We start from the raw sequence: 19,412 nt of genomic DNA, 5'->3' as shown, positions 1-19,412 counted from the left end.
CATCAACCACCTACAGTACCTGCATTTTGACAGCTGTCATCCCTTTCACACCAAAAAACTCCCTCCCATACAGACTGGCCACCCGGAGACAGCACATCTGCAGTGGCAAAAACTCCCTTGCTCTGTATGCTGAGGATCTCACCAAGGCCTTCATAGACAGGCATTATCCCAGAGACCAAGTTCGCAAACAGATCTCCCGTATTATTTGCCCTCACACCACCAATCCTCCCACCATCCCCAAGAATTGGCCACAAAGGAGTGTCCCCTTCATCACCCAGTATCACACTGGACTGGAACGACCGAACCACATCCTTCACCAGGGCTTTGATTGCCTATCATTATGCCCTGAAATGAGGGACATCTCACACGAGATATTTCCCACCCTGTCTAAAGTGGTGTTTTGTCCCCCACAGAACCTCTACAACATCCTAGTCCATGCCTGTGGAAGACCCAGGTGCAAAACCTGCCCAATCTGCCCATCCAGCACATTCTATTCCAGCCCTATTACATGTTTATCCTATCCCATCAGGGGCCGGGACACCTGTGAAAGCAGTCACGTCATTTACTAGCATTGCTGCAATCATTGCACTGCTTTTTATATTGGTGTGACTACCAACCAGCTATCCACCAGGATGAATGGCTACTGCCAAACTGTGGCCAAGAGCAAAGTAGACCACCTGTGTCAAACATGCAGCTGAACATAACACTTGATTTCAGTGGTTGCTTCGTTACCTGAGCCATCTGAATCCTTCCTTACACCACCAGCTTTTATGAACTGTGTAAATGGGAATTACCCTTACATCACATTCTTCATTCCCATAACTATCCCAGCCTCAGCCTACAATAACATACTGTCCCCCCACACACACCCCACCCGACAGTTTCCATTCCCTCTGTCCTATCATCTCCTCCCCCTTCCCATCTCCCACCCTCTGCCAACATATCCACCAGCCTTCCCCACTACTCTCCTTCCCCCCCCCCCCCCCCCACCTCCCTTCCCCACAACCTCCTGACACTGTACCCAGCTTGTTACAGCTCCTCCATTTCACACTCACTCCAATGGAGATGCAGAGCAGTTGGTCCGTACTTTCAAAACTCACATAAAAAAATATATCACATAATCTTCTCCTGAAGAAGCTGTCGACAGATCCTTCAGCTCATAAAGGTTCACTTCAGTTGACGATCGTAGCCCAGTGGAGATGCATGCTTCACAGCTGCCAGCCTCATACACAGCTTCATAGCTAATACTCGTCCACCCTGCAGCAGTTCCATCTGGGCTCTCCCATTTGGGTCCATGGGTTTGGCCAGTGCCGCCTCTACGTTTTGCACACCTCCGGTGGCTTGGTATCATGACACTATGACCAGCTCTGCTTATGTGATACCAACCATGTGGTGGAGACTACGCTGGCCCCATGGTTGCCTCCACAGTGTGCTCCACACCCTCTCCAGCTCCTGCACCACCTTCATTCTGTGTGCTGCCACCACCGGGAAGAATAGTTAGCGTCTCCATCTCCACAGCCTGTCACCTTTGTCTTCTCTGCAGCCTCGGTCACAAGAGTGCCTGCCCTGGTGTGGACATGGATATGGCACCTCCATCACTTCTCCTGTGAAGGCATGACACTTGTTCCAGCAGTCATCTTGTTCCCATGAATACATTGACATCTCCACAGTGAACACTTTTCAACAAGGGGGAAGGATTGTTTTAACCATTTTCAGTGAGTGTGCATAATTAAACAGTGCATGCGTCAATGGCGCACCCCAAAGAGGCTGCCTCACACTGGCACAGATGGTGCAGCAAGTGCTGCGTTATGTTCAGACAGACTTACATAATCCGAGGCACTGGGCTCTAGACTACTCTAATGTTTAGTTGACAAATGTATACTTCACTTTTATACTACATCTTAATGTACACCTTGTTTACGAGTGTTTATACTGATTACTATGTTATTCAGTGTCTTATGATATTCCTTCAAGTGGAAGTGAGATAAAAGTTGATTGGTGGGAAACCTGACATTGTGTTTGTGCGATGTTACAATATATTTTGATGGGGCTCTAAGCTGTTGGAATATGAAGTCACAGAATCCTTCTCAAATTGTGGAGAAAGGCAATCATCTCATTTCAAGATAGTTCATTCTGGACACTTTGTTATCATCATTTTAAATAAATCTATTTCATGGTCAATGTTTTCCTTTGTATTCTGGAGTCCTCTTGTTAACATGTTATGCAGGTAACCTTTATTGATAACACAAAATGTTACTTCATCACTAGAAGGTAACTGGTAACAGGTATAACAAATGTTTTTCACTAAATGTGGAACAGTCCCAGAACAATGACAAAAAGTATGTGGAATTGCAATTACTTAGGCACACTTGTTCCACTGCAACATGCAAAAAGGCTTGGGTTGATTGGACACCATTTTAATTTAGAATGAGGCTATAAATATTACCAAAGCACTTCCTGGCAGATTAAAACTGTGTGCTGGACTGAGACTCGAACTCAGGACCTCTGCCTTTTGTGGGTAAGTGCTCAATCAACACATTTCTCCACAATTCTAGGCCACGCCTATCTTTCTACACATCTGCTTTCCAGAATATCCACAGCAGGCCACAGTGCAACTAAACAAGAAAAATATTGCAAAATAACCTAAGAAAAGTACTCAAGGTTTCAAGAACTTTTTTATAATTTGTCCTTATTTTTGTAGCATTTGTCCATCAGCAAATATATGTGGTTAAAATCAGGTCATTCTTTTTCAAACAAGCTGTATTCTAACTTCTGTTTATAATACCATTCTACACAGAAGTAATAAACATGAAACTCCATACCATTCACTGCTGCTCCACTGACACAGACTAACAAGACCATTCTTTACCCTCAGGACAGCTTCATAGGAATGTTCTGTAGAGCGAGTGCTGTTAGTGATACGTACAACAGCCAGAGCATCTCGCAGCAAGACAGATATTACCAATGCCCACTCAATGCAGCCGGCTTCTGTGAATAATTGTAACAGGTACCTGGAACAGAAATGTACAGCTATGTACATATAAACAGTTCAAGAGCAACATTTAGTCACTGATAACACTTCAGTGTACAGATCCTGAAATTTCACCATCAGCATCAACTATCTGACTGTTATTCTATCTTCCAGAATGTTCAGACTGTTTTGACACAACTCGGCATCATGTGAATCTGTGATTATCTCAAGTTCACTGGACAAAAAATTAGTCACCCCTAAAGAAATGAATACAAGCATCATTTAATACCCTGTACACTGCCCCTTGATTTGAAAACTGCCTAGATTCAGTTAGGATGTGAATCCAGAAGGTTGTGCAGGTTTGTTGCCCCTGACCGAGGATTTAATCACACAATTGAGAGGATGCTGATGTTGAATCACCTGCTGTTCTACCCTTTCCCACAGACTTTCTATGGGGGGTTCACAATCTGATGATTTTGCAGGCCTATCAAGAAGTAACATGCTGGAAGAGTGTTCACAAAACCAGTCACATATTCTTCCAGCCTGATTGACTTTGCTGTTGTCATCTTCATGCATGCAGTTCCTGTTACAATGTTCTCTGACTAACAGGTCGGAATGGACCTTCACTCATGTTGTTGTTGTGGTATTCAGTCCTGAGACTGGTTTGATGCAGCTCTCCATGCTACTCTATCCTGTGCAAGCCTCTTCATCTCGCAGTACCTACTGCAGCCTACATCCTTCTGAATCTGCTTAGTGTATTCATCTCTTGGTCTCCCTCTACGATTTTTACCCTCCACCCTGCCCTCCAGTACTAAATTGGTGATCTCTTGATGCCTCAGAACATGTCCTACCAACCGATCCCTTCTTCTAGTCAAGTTGAGCCACAAACTCCTCTTCTCCCCAATTCTATTCAATACCTCCTCAGTAGTTATGTGGTCTACCCATCTAATCTTCAGCATTCTTCTGTAACACCACATTTCGAAAGCTTCTATTCTCTTCTTGTCTAAACTATTTATCGTCCATGCTTCACTTTCATACATGGCTACACTCCATACAAATACTTTCAGAAACGAGTTCCTGACACTTAAATCTATACTCAATGTTAACAAATTTCTCTTCTTCAGAACCACTTTCCTTGCCGTTGCCAGTCTACATTTTATATTCTCTCTACTTTGACCATCATCAGTTATTTTGCACCCCAAATAGCAAAACTTCTTCACTTCTTTAAGTGTCTCATTTCCTAATCTAATTCCTGCAGCATCACCCGACTTAATTCGACTACATTCCATTATCCTCGTTTTGCTTTTGTTGATGTTCATCTTATACCCTCCTTTCAAGACACTGTCCATTCCGTTCAACTGCTCTTCCAAGTCCTTCGCGGTTTATGACAGAATTACAAAGTCATCGGTGAATCTCAAAGTTTTTATTTCTTCTCCATGGATTTTAATACCTACTCTGAACTTTTCTTTCATTTCCTTCACTGCTTGCTCAAGATACAGATTGAATAGCATCATTGCCTGAAGAAATCTCTGTTGGGTGTGAAATGCATCTCTGGTACCTCTCAGTCAGAACCTTTTCCTGACAACAATTCTCACATGGCGTTTCGTGGCCATTCAGCAAATTCAGCAACTTCAGACATTGTATGATCATCTGCACAGTCAAACATGAATGTCCCTTTCTGCCATTCTCTCGTGTCCTTATATTTACCCAAGTTTACATACAGTGTTGCAGCAATCACTGTGGCCTTATGCTCACAGAGGCAGCATGTGTGCATTGGGGCACGACTCGATCTCTGCGTAATACGTAAGGTGTAACAATTCACCTGTGTATGTATTGAGGTGACTAACTTTTTGCCTGGTGAGTTTATATACATTCCTAGAAAAAGAGACATATGGAAATGACAATTCCACAGAGCTCAGCCTTGAACTGGAAAGCAATTTTCTAACCTAAGTGATGGTGGTGGTGATTAGTAGGATGATGATATTAGTTTTAGGGCTCTCAATGGAATGGTTATCATTGTCCTTGCAGAATACAAACTAATGTGAGCTTAGTTAGAACAAAGTCTTTCTCATAAACATTCGTCTTTGGCAACAGTGCATGGACACACACATATTAGACCATTTTAAATTTGTCTGGCAATGACAACACAGGGGTGGTTGCTCATCAATATATTAAAATTGATAGCAAAAATAATGCATGGGAGCAAGCACACCTACATTTACTTTCACACTCTTTCCTTAAGCTTGAATAAAAATTAAATGCTGTATGGCTAGGGCCTCCCATCGGAGTAGACAGTTTGCCAGGTGCAAGTCTTTCGATTTGATGCCACTTCGGTGCCTTGCTTAAATAAAGCTATAAGATAGTCATGACAAAATACTAAATAAAACAAGGATTAGTTCAAAAAATTGCTTTAAGTTATTTTCCAGTATGCGTGTCGAGCTGACCACCAATGAAAATACGAAAAGAGCTGTGAGAATGGGAACAAGTAAATACTGATTAACAGTTCTATACATGACTGTTAAAAGTGCTTAAACAAAACCTGAGTGTCTGTTTAAAAATTTACATTAAAAAAGAAATGGACAAACAATCAAATATGTTGTTGTTGTTGTTGTTGTCTTCAGTCCTGAGACTGGTTTGATGCAGCTCTCCATGCTACTCTATCCTGTGCAAGCTTCTTCATCTCCCAGTACCTACTGCAACCTACATCCTTCTGAATCTGCTTAGTGTATTCATCTCTTGGTCTCCCTCTACGATTTTTACCCTCCACGCTGCCCTCCAATGCTAAATTTGTGATCCCTTGATGCCCCAAAACATGTCCTACCAACCGATCCCTTCTTCTAGTCAAGTTGTGCCACAAACTTCTCTTCTCCCCAATCCTATTCAATACCTCCTCATTAGTTACATGATCTACCCATCTAATCTTCAGCATTCTTCTGTAGCACCACATTTCGAAAGCTTCTATTATCTTCTTGTCCAAACTAGTTATCGTCCATGTTTCACTTCCATACATGGCTACACTCCAAACAAATACTTTCAGAAACGACTTCCTGATACATAAATCTATATTCGATGTTAACAAATTTCTCTTCTTCAGAAACACTTTCCTTGCCATTGCCAGTCTACATTTTATATCCTCTCTACTTCGACCATCATCTGTTAGTTTACTTCCTAAATAGCAAAACTCCTTTACTACTTTAAGTGTCTCATTTCCTAATCTAATACCCTCAGCATCACCCGATTTAATTTGACTACATTCCATTATCCTCGTTTTGCTTTTGTTGATGTTCATCTTATATCCTCTTTTCAAAACACTGTCCATTCCATTCAACTGCTCTTCCAAGTCCTTTGCCGTCGCTGACAGAATTACAATGTCATCAGCGAACCTCAAAGTTTTTACTTCTTCTCCATGAATTTTAATACCTACTCCAAATTTTTCTTTTGTTTCCTTTACTGCTTGCTGTAAAACTATTATTCTGATAACTGTGGCTGGCTTGATCACTGACTAAGAAGGGATGAAACAGTTAATCTGAGAGCCACTAAAATAATCAACCTAACAACATGACGAAGAGTGCAAACAACATAGAAAATCTTAAAACCTTACTGAAACTCATCTCACTGATATTTAGAACAGTGGATGAATTGTTATCAAGAAAAATTGCTGGCCTCTTGTCAAAATATGAAACACAATCATGTAAAATACGGTGCTATGACAATGGTACATCACAACACTGCACATTGGTGGATCCTCCTGCTGGAGGAGATGTGCCTGTGTCAGAGGATGGTGCATTTTTCTCAGTCATATTACAGGTATCTCCCTCCATCTGTCATATTCACCATTACAGAACTTTAGGAATAACCACCCTACATTTATTACTTTGTACCTCCAGCCACACAGTCTCTCATAGATACATAATTCTCTTTCCCAACAATAAGGCAACAGCACATAAGAAGATACCACAGTAAATTATTTTCATTGTACACATCTCTTGCCAACATGTCAGCTTGTCCATTGTCTGAATTGCCACATGGTCTGGTACCCAGCACAAAATAATTGCTTCATTTGATGTTTTAGTATGTGATGAACTATAATGTTTTGATTGAGGAAGATTAAAGGCTGTAGACTGTGGGACTGACAGTATCTTATATGAGAATCGCACCAGGAGGTACTTTCGACAGATGGCTAGGGGCAGTTCCCCTGCCTCAGAAAAGAAACTTGGTATAGGGCTTTCCCTGAGGACCCCTGTCACCAATCTAATGCCCTGAAGAAATATGGAGTCGAAGTCCAATTAACAGAATTGTGGTACAGAGCCATATACAATATGGCCATGGTCCAGCTGCAAGCTGTAAAATAGCAACAGGGAGGGGATTTATGTATGTCTCTGCAACTAGGACACTTTATGATGTTTAGAGCCTTTAGAGCTGAGGTGCTTCAGGTGCGGCAAAAATGGGGAACACTTCATAATTTTGCTAGTCAGTCCTTGTGTAAAGCCATGTTAATCATCTCTGTACCATTCCAATCAAGTATATGTAGTTCCAAAGCAAATACTTGACTTATGCATATCAAGATAATCTGTCACCTGGTTAAAAATACAAGCCCTTTTTTAGTTTTGAAATTGTTCAAGTGCCTTTCTGAAAAAACTGTAGATGAACAGAGTTCCCACAGATTGTATTGGCTTTTTCATATGTGTTAATATAAAATTCTGACCATTACTTAATGAGGTAATAAATTCAAATGAGGATGAATATGAAACAAAATCATTGATACAATTTGCTACAAATTCTATGCTCTGGATGTTGATAAAACTAAGCTTCAGACTACTACATCACTGAACATCTTGGAACAGACTTATAAAAATATTTGGAACAACATCCTTCTCAAAATTCGTTAGTAAGCTGAAATAAACTTTTTACAGTGAAGAGAAAATGTTTTATTGGTACTTAGGCTGACAACAAATTATGTTCATAGTTGTAACCATTTTGACTGTTATTGAACTTACTGTTTATTAAAACTAATAAATATGTTCCTCAGGAACCACTACAACGGCTTTCCCTGGATGTTACTGTTTTGAAGTGAGTGAGTGTGTGTGTGTGTGTGTGTGTGTGTGTGTGTGTGTTCTGGGCACTCAAATGAATGGGAATGTTACCAATGCTCTTACAAATACTATGAGGAATAAATGTGGTTAAAAACATCACAAAACAAAAAGATTAAGTCTTACACAAATAAATGTTCTAAACATGGCAATTAAAACACAAGTAATATAAGAGGAAACCTAAAAGAACTACACGAGGAAATGCGGCTGGCTGATTACTAACATGAATGTGCCAGTCACTCTGACAACACGTTAAAACTTCCTTCCTAAAATTTTTGGGAACAAATCAGAAATTTCATGAAACCTGGAAAGTGATACCACATTCATTTGAGTGTTAGTTAAAAGAGAGGGCACATCTTTTGAGAAATATGCTCCCACCCTCTTCTCTGAATATAAAACACTGTATACTAAAAGTGCAGGGCACTGTGATCTGTATGTCACAAGCATTACACATTCAAGGTTCCTTTTGCCGGAGCAAGAAGCCCTGTGTCAAAGGGCAGATGAGACGACTGAGAAGGACATCAACCCATCGGCATGGTTGGAATAAGGTACACCATGGCCGAGTTGTTGACTTTAGCAGACACAGCTTACTATCTGCTACTTATAGCCACTCTTCTTATCATCAACACATGACACTGCACCACAACAATGAGGTGATAGCATGTACGGGGATGACTCACTGAACTATCGGAGTATCACGACTTGAGTCCTTGGCTGCGTCAGCCACCATTTTGATCCCTTAATACCTATGAAATGCTTAACTCCATTTTCAATGTTCCTTTACCAAGGAAAACCCACGACAATTGCCCCAATTTAATCCTTGTACCACTGAAATGATGAATGAAATAAGTATTAGTGTCAGTGGTGTTGAGAAACAACAGCAATGGTTAAAACTGAAAAGGACTCCAGGGCCTGTTGGATCCCTGTCAGATTCTATACTAAAATCTATTGTAGATCTCGTTCACAAAAAACTGTGCCTGGTTCTTGAAAAAAGGCACAGGTCACACTACACGAAGGGTAGTAGAAGTGAGCTACAGAACTTCCATCCAACATCCTTGACACTGATTTGTTGTAGAATCTTACATCATATTCCGATCTCAGGCATAATGAGGTAACTTGAACAGAATGACTCTCTCAATGCCAACCAGCTTGGATTCTGAAAACATCAATCATGTGAAACCCAACTGACATACTGAAAGCTTTTGATCAAGGCAACCAAGCAGATGCAGTATTTCTTGATTTCCGAAAAGCATTTGACTCATCATCACACCTACACTAATTGCCGAAAGTATGATCATGTGGGGTATCAAGCGAAATTTGTGACTGGACTGCAGATTTTTTGGTAGGAAGGACACAGCATGTTATCTTGGATGGAGAGTCATCTTCAGATGTAGAAGTAACTTGGGTGTGCCCCAGGGAAATGTGTTGAGACCTTTGCTGTTCATGTTGTATATTAATGACATTGCAGACAATATTAATAGTAAAATCAGGCATTTTTTACCTCATTATAGATAACTGCGGCATCTATAATGAAGTACTACCTGTAAAAAGCTGCATAAATGTTGTCAGATCTTGATGAGACTTCAATGTGCTGCAGAGATTGGCAACTTGCTCTACATGTTCAGAAATGTAAAATTGTTCACTTCACAAAATGATAAAATGTACTATCCTATGACTATTTTATCAATAAGTCACTGCTGGAATCAGCCTACTCATACAAATATCTGGGTATAACAATTTGTAGGTATCTGAAATGGAATGATCACATAGGTTCAGTCATGGGTAAAGCAGGTGGTAGACTTCGGTTTATTGGTAGAATACTGGGGAAGTACAGTCAATCGTGTGACTGGTTCTAGAATATTGCTGAAGTGTGTGGGATCAGAACCAAATAGGACTAACAGGAGATATTAAACGTGTACAGAGAAGGGCAGCATAAATAATAACAGGTTTGTTTAATCTGTGGGAGAGTGTCACAGAGGTACTGAAGGAGCTGAACTGGAAGATTCATGGAGATAGATATGAACTATCACAAGAAAATACATTAACAAAGTTTCAAGATTCAGTATTAAATGATTACTTCAGGAATTTATTACAACTCCCTACATATCACTCACATAGGGATCATGAGGACGAGATTAGAACAATTACTGCATGCACAGAGGCATTCAAACACTCATTCTTCCCACACTCCATACATAAATGGAATAGGAAGAAACCCTAATAACTGGTACAATGGGATGTACCCTCTGCCATGCCCCTCACAGTGGTTTGCTGTAGAGAGTGAAGTTCACTCAGGGAGCTGGAACAGCTGAGGAATTTAGCAGTCACACAACTTGTTTCATCTGCTCCAGTTTCTGCAAGACCACAATAATTCTGCATCCAAGATAGTGAAGTCTTGAAGCAATCATATCTCAAGGAAACAATCAGAGAAAACAACAGAGCAATTAATGGAGTCTCACTTTTAGAACCATCCTTGATTGCAGCATCAAAATCACCTCCCTCCATGAATTGGGCAATTGTCCTGTTAACACTCATGGCCAGCCTGATCATCTTTTGGTGTGTAATGTCAATGTTCTTCAGGTAAGAAGATCTTGAAGATCCATACTGCACACTCATAGTCTAGCCACAAGCCTAAAAAAGCCCTTGAACACTGGCGCAGTTGTGCCCTGTCCATTTTCGTAGATCTGTGACACAGGCACTTCAAGATATTTAGTGACTTAAGGGTCCTTGGCTTTGTGTCCTTTAGCACTAGAACGAGCGAGGGCCCAAATTGGCCCCTTTTAGATCTTTTCACTTGTTTTCTGAGCAAATCGTAAGTTCTACTGACTTGATATTTTGTGACTTTTCATCAGTCATATGAAATATTAACCACTGCAATTTAGAGTGTCCTATTTTTATTAGATTATGAAATATGAAGATTACCACATAGAAGGACGGCGGGGCCAATTTGGCCCTCCAACATTTATTTGTATTTAGAGGCTACTTCTTTGCAATACTGCGTATGAAATCACATGAACTGTTGCCCCTTTGTTGTTCAAATGTGCGACAACAATGTCATTCAATCCAGTGCTGATTGTTGGTTAGCTGACACAAGGATTTCAGTTATTGTCTGTTGTGACGGTATCTGAGAGTCGTCCCTGCAGTCATGACCTACAAATACAAGAAGTGGCTAACAGACGCTGAAATACTAGCAGAACTGAGAAAAATAGAAGATAAAAGTTCAGATGAAGAATTTGAGTTTTCTGACAGCGATCAGGACAATGAAGAAAGTCTAGTAGTTCCAGTGTGTGCAGATGAAGAATGTGATTCGTGCAACGAATGTGATGATGTAAACACAGCCAAGAACAGTTTTCTGCTAAATTTAGGGGAAAATGAAGCTTTTACATCCAGCATGCCTTCTGATGTTCCAAATTCTAGCTCTATAAGATCAACAACCTGGACAACATTTGCTTCCCCGGGAAGTCAGTCAAAAACTGATACTGGGCAACCTACTAAACAAAAAGAAACAGCAAAAGATGGGACTGTGTGAAAAATTGCAGTGGGTTCTAATGCAGGTCAGTAATATTTCTGTTCTTTGTATAGAGTTTTAGTTTTTAAAATTACAAGAACAGATTACTCATATAATATCAGTACATTACATGTTCTAAAAGTACTGTTCTTTTTTCATATGTTTTCAGGTCGTCTACCAAAGTCATAACATTTTGCAAGAGAGCTCCAGACCATCATCATATGCTAAAAGGAAAATTCAAAGTGGGAAACTTCTTAGTGCTTGGCGGTTAATTTTCAGTGCTTCCATGATGCGCCACATCAAGCACTGTACTGAGGCTTGTCGTCGAACACAAGACGATTCCTGGACAGTGACACTGAAGAACTGGATGCTTTTGTCACCATAATGTATGCAAGAGGAGTGTATGGGGCAAAGAATATTCCTCTCAAAAGCCTATGGTCAACAGAATGGGGTCCTCCATTTTTCAGACAAACTACGGGACGAAACAGAGTTATCGAAACAATGAAGTATATGAGGTTTGACACCAAGTCCACTAGATCTGAATGCCTCAAGGCTGACAAATTTGCTCGTCTCAGATACTTGGAATGCTTTCATAGAAAACAGTGCGTCATTCTATAAACCAGAACTTTATCTTACAGTTGATGAACAACTTTTGCCATCTAAAACAAGATGCCCATTCACACAATATATTGCAAGCAAGCCAGATAAGTTTGGCATAAAATTCTGCTTACTTATAGGTGTTTCTAGTAAATACATAGTGAATGGATTCCCAAACACTGGTGTTGATCCCCTTCAACCAGCTGACCAAGGCATAAGTGAAAAATGTTGTTCTTAGGCTTATGGGATCAAACTTAGACAAAAGTTTCAATGTCACTACTGACAGTTACTTTACTTCACTAAGCCTTGCGAACCATCTGAGGGCAGCATCCACAACTTTAGTAGGTACTTTGAACCAGAATCGAAGGGAGGTGCCGCCTGCTGCAAAGACCAGAAAACAACCACTCCGCTCGACTACTGTGTATAAAATGATGATGGAACAACACTAACAGTTTATCAAGGAAAAACAAATAAGAATGTTTTGTTACTGAGTTCAATTCACTCTCATGTATCCCTGTCCGATAGTCAGAAGAAGACTCCTGAAACAGTGCAATTCTACAATGAAACAAAATTTGGGGTCGACGTCGTTGATCAAACGATAAGGATGTACTCCACAAAAGCTGGTACAAGATGTGGGTCAATGCACGTATTTTACAACATTCTTGATTTGGCTGCCATAAATTCCTGGGTGTTGTATAAGAACGTATATTTTTGATTTGTGTGAAGAGCTTCAAGAGCAGTATGTATAATCAAGAAATAAGGAGCCAGACCAGAATCATGCAGAAACTAAAGGCAGACCACAGAGGGCAACTAAGAGAGAGAAGTGTAAAATCCGTACCTCATGTAAAGGAAACCATACTGCTACTGTTTTTTTGGGGTTGTGAGAAAGCAGTAAGTGGCAAATGTGAGATGAGAAGACGAGCGTTGTGCGACAAGTGCAGCAGTAAACATCAGTGAACTACGGTGGACAGGTGGGGAGAGAGAGAGAGAGAGAGAGAGAGAGAGAGAGAGAGTAATGTATTTATTTTATTAATAAAAATCAACAAAAGCTATATATATGAGTGTTACATTCCATTGCCTATCACAATCTGACCAAATAAACAAAAATAAACATGTGGCCAATTTGGCCCTGTTGGTACTTGTAGGTAGTAGCCTTCTTGCGGTCCTCCTAATGTTAGGTGTGGTAACCACAATTTCAAATAAAAAATGAGGCCCAGAACCCTCGCTGAGTCTTTAAAATGTGGAATGGTGTCCTTCATATGCAAGCTGGATAAAAATGAAAACCTGTCTTTCCAGTCTACTCTTCCAACCTCTTGACAGTAAATCGTAAACGGCAAGAAGTGCAAAATCATCCACAAAAAGGAGCATTGCACAGTTACACTGTTAATGGCTACAGCAAAGAGGATAAGACTAAAAACACTTTCCTAGGAAACACTATTCTCCTGCTTGAACCTATTTCATATTGTGCCATTAATTCAGCACCGAAAGAAAGCATTCTGATAAGAAGGACTGAATGAATATGGGGAGATGGCCACAAAAGCCCCATTGGCAGAGCTGTCCAAGAATATTGTGCCTCCAAGTAATGTCTAACACCTAAGTGGTGTTGAAAAACATCCCTGTACAATACTGTTTACATAGAGAAGCTCATTTTTAGCATGGTCAGGTTATCGACAGTGGACTGATACTTCCTGAATCCACTCTGTAAGCAGCTGAGAAGCTGCCTGGTCTCTAAGATCCATGTCAGATGACTGTCGACCATTCACTCCACGGTATTTTCTACACAGTTCCTTAAGATGACACTCTGGTAACTACTGGGACAATTTAGTCCTTTGCTGCTTTGAGGAGAAGCATCAAAATTATCTCCCTCCATGAATTGGGAAATTGTCCTGTCTTCCAGGTGAAATTGGAACATTCTAAAAGCATTTCCCCTGATGCTGCTTACAAGTTTCGCAGCATATTGGTATCAGATTTCGTCATGACCGGGTGCTGAACCAAGAGCTTCAGACAGCAGTAAATCCAAATCCCACAAGGAGAAAGGGTAGTTATTCGACTCAGGATTGTTGGATCTGAAGCTTAGTTCATCCCTCTCCGTAATAGCAGAACGCTGGGTCCTGGCTGGCCATAGGATGAATCATCACAAAATGCACTGCCATCATCTGAGCGATGTCTCCGTTGATTGGAGACATCCCTGCTTCAGCACCACTGCTCTATGTCAATGACTCCATTTACCAGAAATTCTCCTGATGGTCCATAATTTTGTAAAACTAGTGGAATGATTGACAGAGGCCTGGAATGTGTGCCATGACCTCTTCTTGCTCTCTTTGATTATGAGTCAAATGTTGGCTCTCACTATTTGAAAGGCTGTGAAGTTTTCTAATGTGGGGCAGCTTTTAAACCGCCACAGAGCACATGCCTGGCCCGAATTGCTCAGTGGCAACCATAATTCCCCCCAGGTACAGGCTGCCTTCTAAGATGATCTGAGGTCTCATGGACAGATGAGTCAGACACATGGCAGACCACACTTGTGATGTAGTCCACCCATGATAAGATGCTACAAGGGTGTTTGAACACAGCCAGCTATTGGAACAATGTCCAGTTAAGCTTTGCTGATCATCAATCTTGGCAGTCAGTGGACTGCAGTGCAGTGCAGTCAATAGTGAGTGTGCACAACAAGCAGTTAATTTTTGTGCAGTGAAGTATTGCACAATGTTGAATAGAAGTGTCAGCTCAGTGCATTTATAGTAGGAGCTGATATCAATCATGTAATGGCTCCGATGCAAGATTTTTCGAGGTAAAGTAATGTTGAAATTGCTTTGACTACAACTCTAGACAGATTTTGATTCAACAAATACAATATGGCTAACATGATAACATATTTAAATATGAGATGTGAATCTACTGTATAATATTAACTGCTAACTGCCTACATATCTGCACTTTAGTGAAAAGGCAAGAACATTTTTACGCTACTATTAGAGCTGTAGGAGGGGAGTGAGTTATGTTAGGGAAAGTTTTTATTATTTAGTTTTGGACAATACAAGTGTGTGATATATAATAACAGGTGGTAGTATTACTTGAAAGTTTATTATTTCCTTTCTCCCAGGTTATCTTCCAAAGTAATTTTGTTAATTGAAAAATAATATTTGGAGTAAAAATGCTCATGAAGTAATGCTAATGTTTTTTAGTAGTGGTATAAATGAAATGCTTTCAGCAGAAAGAAAAAGTGGTTAATTTCTAAATGCAAATTGCTATTATTTGGGTACTGAGCAGTAACTGCTGCAGTTGATTGTTAATTTGACAAGTAAGATCTTACAAGATTAATGTAAAATAACACAAGGTTAATGGGTGACACCATTTCTCTTTGAAAAAGTTCAATGATGTCAGTGCAAACATAGAGAAACAAATTTTTGTGTGTGTGTGTGCTTCATTTTTTCACTAAATCCAAGGCAAATTCTGTTGCTGATTTGGAGAGCAAATACAAAAACAATTTTCAGTTTTGTCCATTTAGAACTGGTGAACATTTTCTTTAGCTTATAATCCTTTTTCAGATGGAAAAGGCACAAGGTAATGTTGCATTGATTTTTGACCTAGAATTGAATACGAGCACTGAAGTTTAGTGGATGTTTCAAAGTCATTTGATAAGATAAGGAGTGCAGGATGACCCAACTGAACATTTGTTAAACACTTTGGAATGACATGACTGCCTTAACAATAATAATAATAATAATAATAATAATAATAATAATAATCCATACAATTTTTAGGCCACAGTTAAACATTTTTTAAATCCAAAGTCCTTAAAAATTGGAATATAAAGCAATCGCTTCAAAGTCTAGCTGTTACAATGCTAAACTGCTCATATGCAGAGCTAATCCACATGTAGTATTACATTAAGTATACTTAAATGACAAGTGTAAAGGGGTGGCATGACACATGGAAAGTAAAGCCTTATTCACAGAAATTACAAAAGCATCCATGTTAGAAACTGATAATAAACAATCACTTTTCACGGTTAAAGAAGACACAGGAGCCAGATGTATTGGCCTAGTTGTGGTTTACTTACACTGCAGTACACACATTTGTGGACATGCCTGCAAATGTGTAATTTTATATGTAAGAAGCTGTAATACCTCAATAGTACAACAGTTCACAATAAGATTTGGGTCATTCCATGAAAAGTTTGTTTAGTAACAAATCAACACAGCTCACACCATCAAACCTTTGCTGTATACAGTGTCATATTCAGGTCTATCAGTTTTTTATTTTCACATTAATACTTAAATATCAAATGTATAAATTATATGCCTGAAACCATGGAATGACCCATTTATAATGTCTTACACTCGGAACATAGTTTTAATTAGCATATTTTACTATCTACCCTACATCTAATTGCCTGCCAGGTACCTGATAAAGTACCTGTAACGAAAGCTTACCTAAGCTGGACTTCTGATTTTGCTGAGCCTTTATTAGTTAGCTCCTGCGATAGTTGCTCCAGTAGATTTGCACTTGGAACATCAGGCCACGTTGTGTTAGAAACATCTTGAACTGAGCTCTCCCTGTCATCACCCCAATAGGAACCTTCTTCGCTCCGTATGCTTGCCTCTTCTGCAACAATGGAATACCAAATTAACAGGTTTCTCTAGGTAACACACAGTGAAGCTATTTTTCTCACAAGAAACATCTTTATCCAGTGGTCATGTTAATCCTTGAGCGGACACTTTAAAGAAAAATATGAATGGGTGCTTGACGTACTTCATACACATGTAAGGAATACCTGTCTTTACCTAAGGAATACTTGTCTCTATGTTACCAAGGTAACATCAGCAAAATCAGTTTAATTAAAGAGTGATAACATAAACTGAAATTATAGGAGCTAAAAACTAAACTCCGTCTGAACAGGCCATTAAGACCCAATAGTGCAGACTGGCCCACAGGCATCACTGGATGCAGATATGGAGGGGCATGTGGTCAGCACACCACTCTCCCAGCGTGTCAGTTTATGAGACTGATTATATGAGTTATATCACTGTTTGGTTAAACAATAATAAAATAAATGTTCATTATCTCACTCTGATGCTGAGTGCAGTTGCATCAGAGCATAGCTGACCACTTATTCAACTGCTAATTATCTCTCACATAATTACTTCATAGTGGGATTGTGCCCCTATCTTGGAATCTGGGTCATTTTGTTGCACAATTCACAAATTCTCTCTCATCTAGCTCGTCATTTGTTTTATATTACTGCAGCATGCTTGGATGTATGACAGCACATTTTATCACAGAGTTAACTGAAGTAATAATGAAGGAACAGGTATAGGTTGCAATTGCAAAGCAACAATGGAACTGTACAAGATTTTGTGTTTGGCACACTTTAAACGTAGGCAAGCCGGCTCAAGTGCAAACAGAAAACTGACATGCTAAAAATAACACATGATAACATTGAGAAAGCACTAGTTACTTTTTCAAATACATACAAATGAAGCTAGACATATTTGGAAAAATATAAGTAAATTAATGTTTAATTATAGTAAGAAAAGGCAAATAACAATTCATGGGACTGGTACAAATACAATACTAACAAGACGTTCATCCCAGTATTATCTGAGATTGCGATCTGGCCCTAACTATATTTATCTGCTTAAATAATCTACAAATCCTACGGTTTACTACAACACTTTCCATTTGAATTCATTCACAAGGAAAATCATTTCACCACTGTATCACGTGTAGGCACATCCCTGTGGTTATTAGAGTGAGACAAATGTTTTAGGTTAAATCTAAAATTCAGACAGAGCATTAAAGGAAATTAAATTGACAGAGACTCCCACTTCATCGTGCAAGAGCAGAGGGAAACGGGAAATTAGCTTCTTTCATTAGAATAACAGGAGAGGAAGGAAAAAGTAAATGAGCTATTAGTTAGTTTGAAATCTCTGTGCTTGGAAAGAAATTGGTGTCATCTGTCTGTCTGAAAACCATAAAACCAATGGGACAGAAAATATTACAGAACATACATACAAAATCCATATCAGCTACAAATTCATGTAGATAGAATATGAATAAAGAAGTAGTTACCATTCCATAAATAATGACCATAAATTCAAATACAGAAATAAGTAAATTTTGTACATACTGAGATAAAGAAGTTTGTGCTTGTAAGTTAGTATTGAACAGTATAACATTTACAATGCACGAAAAGACAGATTGCTACTTACCGTAAAGAAGACACGTCAAGTTGCAGACTGGCTTTCGGCTACAGCCTTCGTCAGTGTACACACACACACACACACACACACACACGACTGCCAGCTCCAGCATCTCGGGCCGGAATGTAACATCACATGGGATGAAAGCAAAGATCTCGAGGGAGAGGGGGAGGGGAAGGGGAAGGGGAAGGGATAGTAGTATATGGGTGGGAAAAGAGAAGAACACTGCCTGGTGGAGTGTGCAGGGTCTAGATTGCCAACAGGTACAGTGTCAGGAGATTGTGGGGCAAAGAGGTGCAGCAAAAAGGAACAAAAAAGGAGAGGAGCAGAGAAACATGCATGGATGCAGTGGCAGAAGGCCGCAAATAAACAGACTGGAAGACAATAATGGGGAGGAATGATAGCACAAAGGGAGTGGAATGGGCGGAGGATGCAGGGACAATATGTTACCATAGGTTGAGGCTGGGACAATTACAGCAGAAGCAGAGAAGGTGTTGTAAGGATAATTTCTATCTGCACAGTTCAGAAAATCTGGTGATGGAGGGAAGCATTCAGACGGCTTGAATAGCGAAACAGCCACTAAAATCAAGTGTGTTACGTTGTGGCGCAGGGTGATCTACTTTGCTCTTGGCGACAGTTTGGCAGTGGCCATTCATCCTGGTGGACAGCTGGTTGGTAATCATATCAATGTAAAAAGCTCTGCAGTGATTCCAGCAGAGCTGGTAAATGACGTGGCTGCCACCACAGGTGGCCTGGTCTCTGATGAGGCAGAATAAATCTATGACAGGACTGGAACAGAAGGTACGGGTGGGTGAACTGGACAGGTTTTAAGCCTGTACCTTCCACAGGGATATTATACTTGTGCAAGGGTTTGAGACTGGGAGTGGCATAGGGATGGACTAAGACGATGTGGAGGTTGGGTGGGTGATGGAACATCACTTTAGGACTGGTGGGAAGTATCTCGTGAAGGATATCCCTCATTTAAGGGCATAATGAAAGGTAATCAAAGCCCTGGTGAAGAATATGATTCATTTTTTCCA

General features: G+C 40.0%; 1 protein-coding gene and 1 non-coding gene across 2 annotated transcripts in view; both read right to left on the bottom strand.

Moving 5' to 3' along the window:
• The window catches only part of LOC126272137 (guanine nucleotide exchange factor subunit Rich), a 274,952-nt gene that overhangs the window by 10,577 nt on the left and 244,963 nt on the right, over positions 1 to 19,412 (bottom strand). Inside the window, exons 21-22 of the mRNA XM_049974745.1 lie at positions 16,603 to 16,774; positions 2,823 to 3,011 (exon numbers count right to left, since the gene is read on the bottom strand). Coding sequence (XP_049830702.1) covers positions 2,823 to 3,011; positions 16,603 to 16,774 — 361 coding nt within the window. The remainder of the gene's footprint in view (positions 1 to 2,822; positions 3,012 to 16,602; positions 16,775 to 19,412) is intronic.
• On the bottom strand, positions 7,412 to 7,517 carry LOC126274951 (U6 spliceosomal RNA). Its single transcript, XR_007550492.1, has one exon. It is a non-coding gene; the product is annotated as a U6 spliceosomal RNA (small nuclear RNA).

This window comes from Schistocerca gregaria, chromosome 5 (genome assembly GCF_023897955.1).
Source record: "Schistocerca gregaria isolate iqSchGreg1 chromosome 5, iqSchGreg1.2, whole genome shotgun sequence".
In the NCBI taxonomy this organism is placed as follows: Eukaryota; Metazoa; Arthropoda; class Insecta; order Orthoptera; family Acrididae; genus Schistocerca; species Schistocerca gregaria.
Note: the sequence above shows the minus strand (reverse complement) of the source record. Positions and strands in the feature narration are given on the sequence as shown.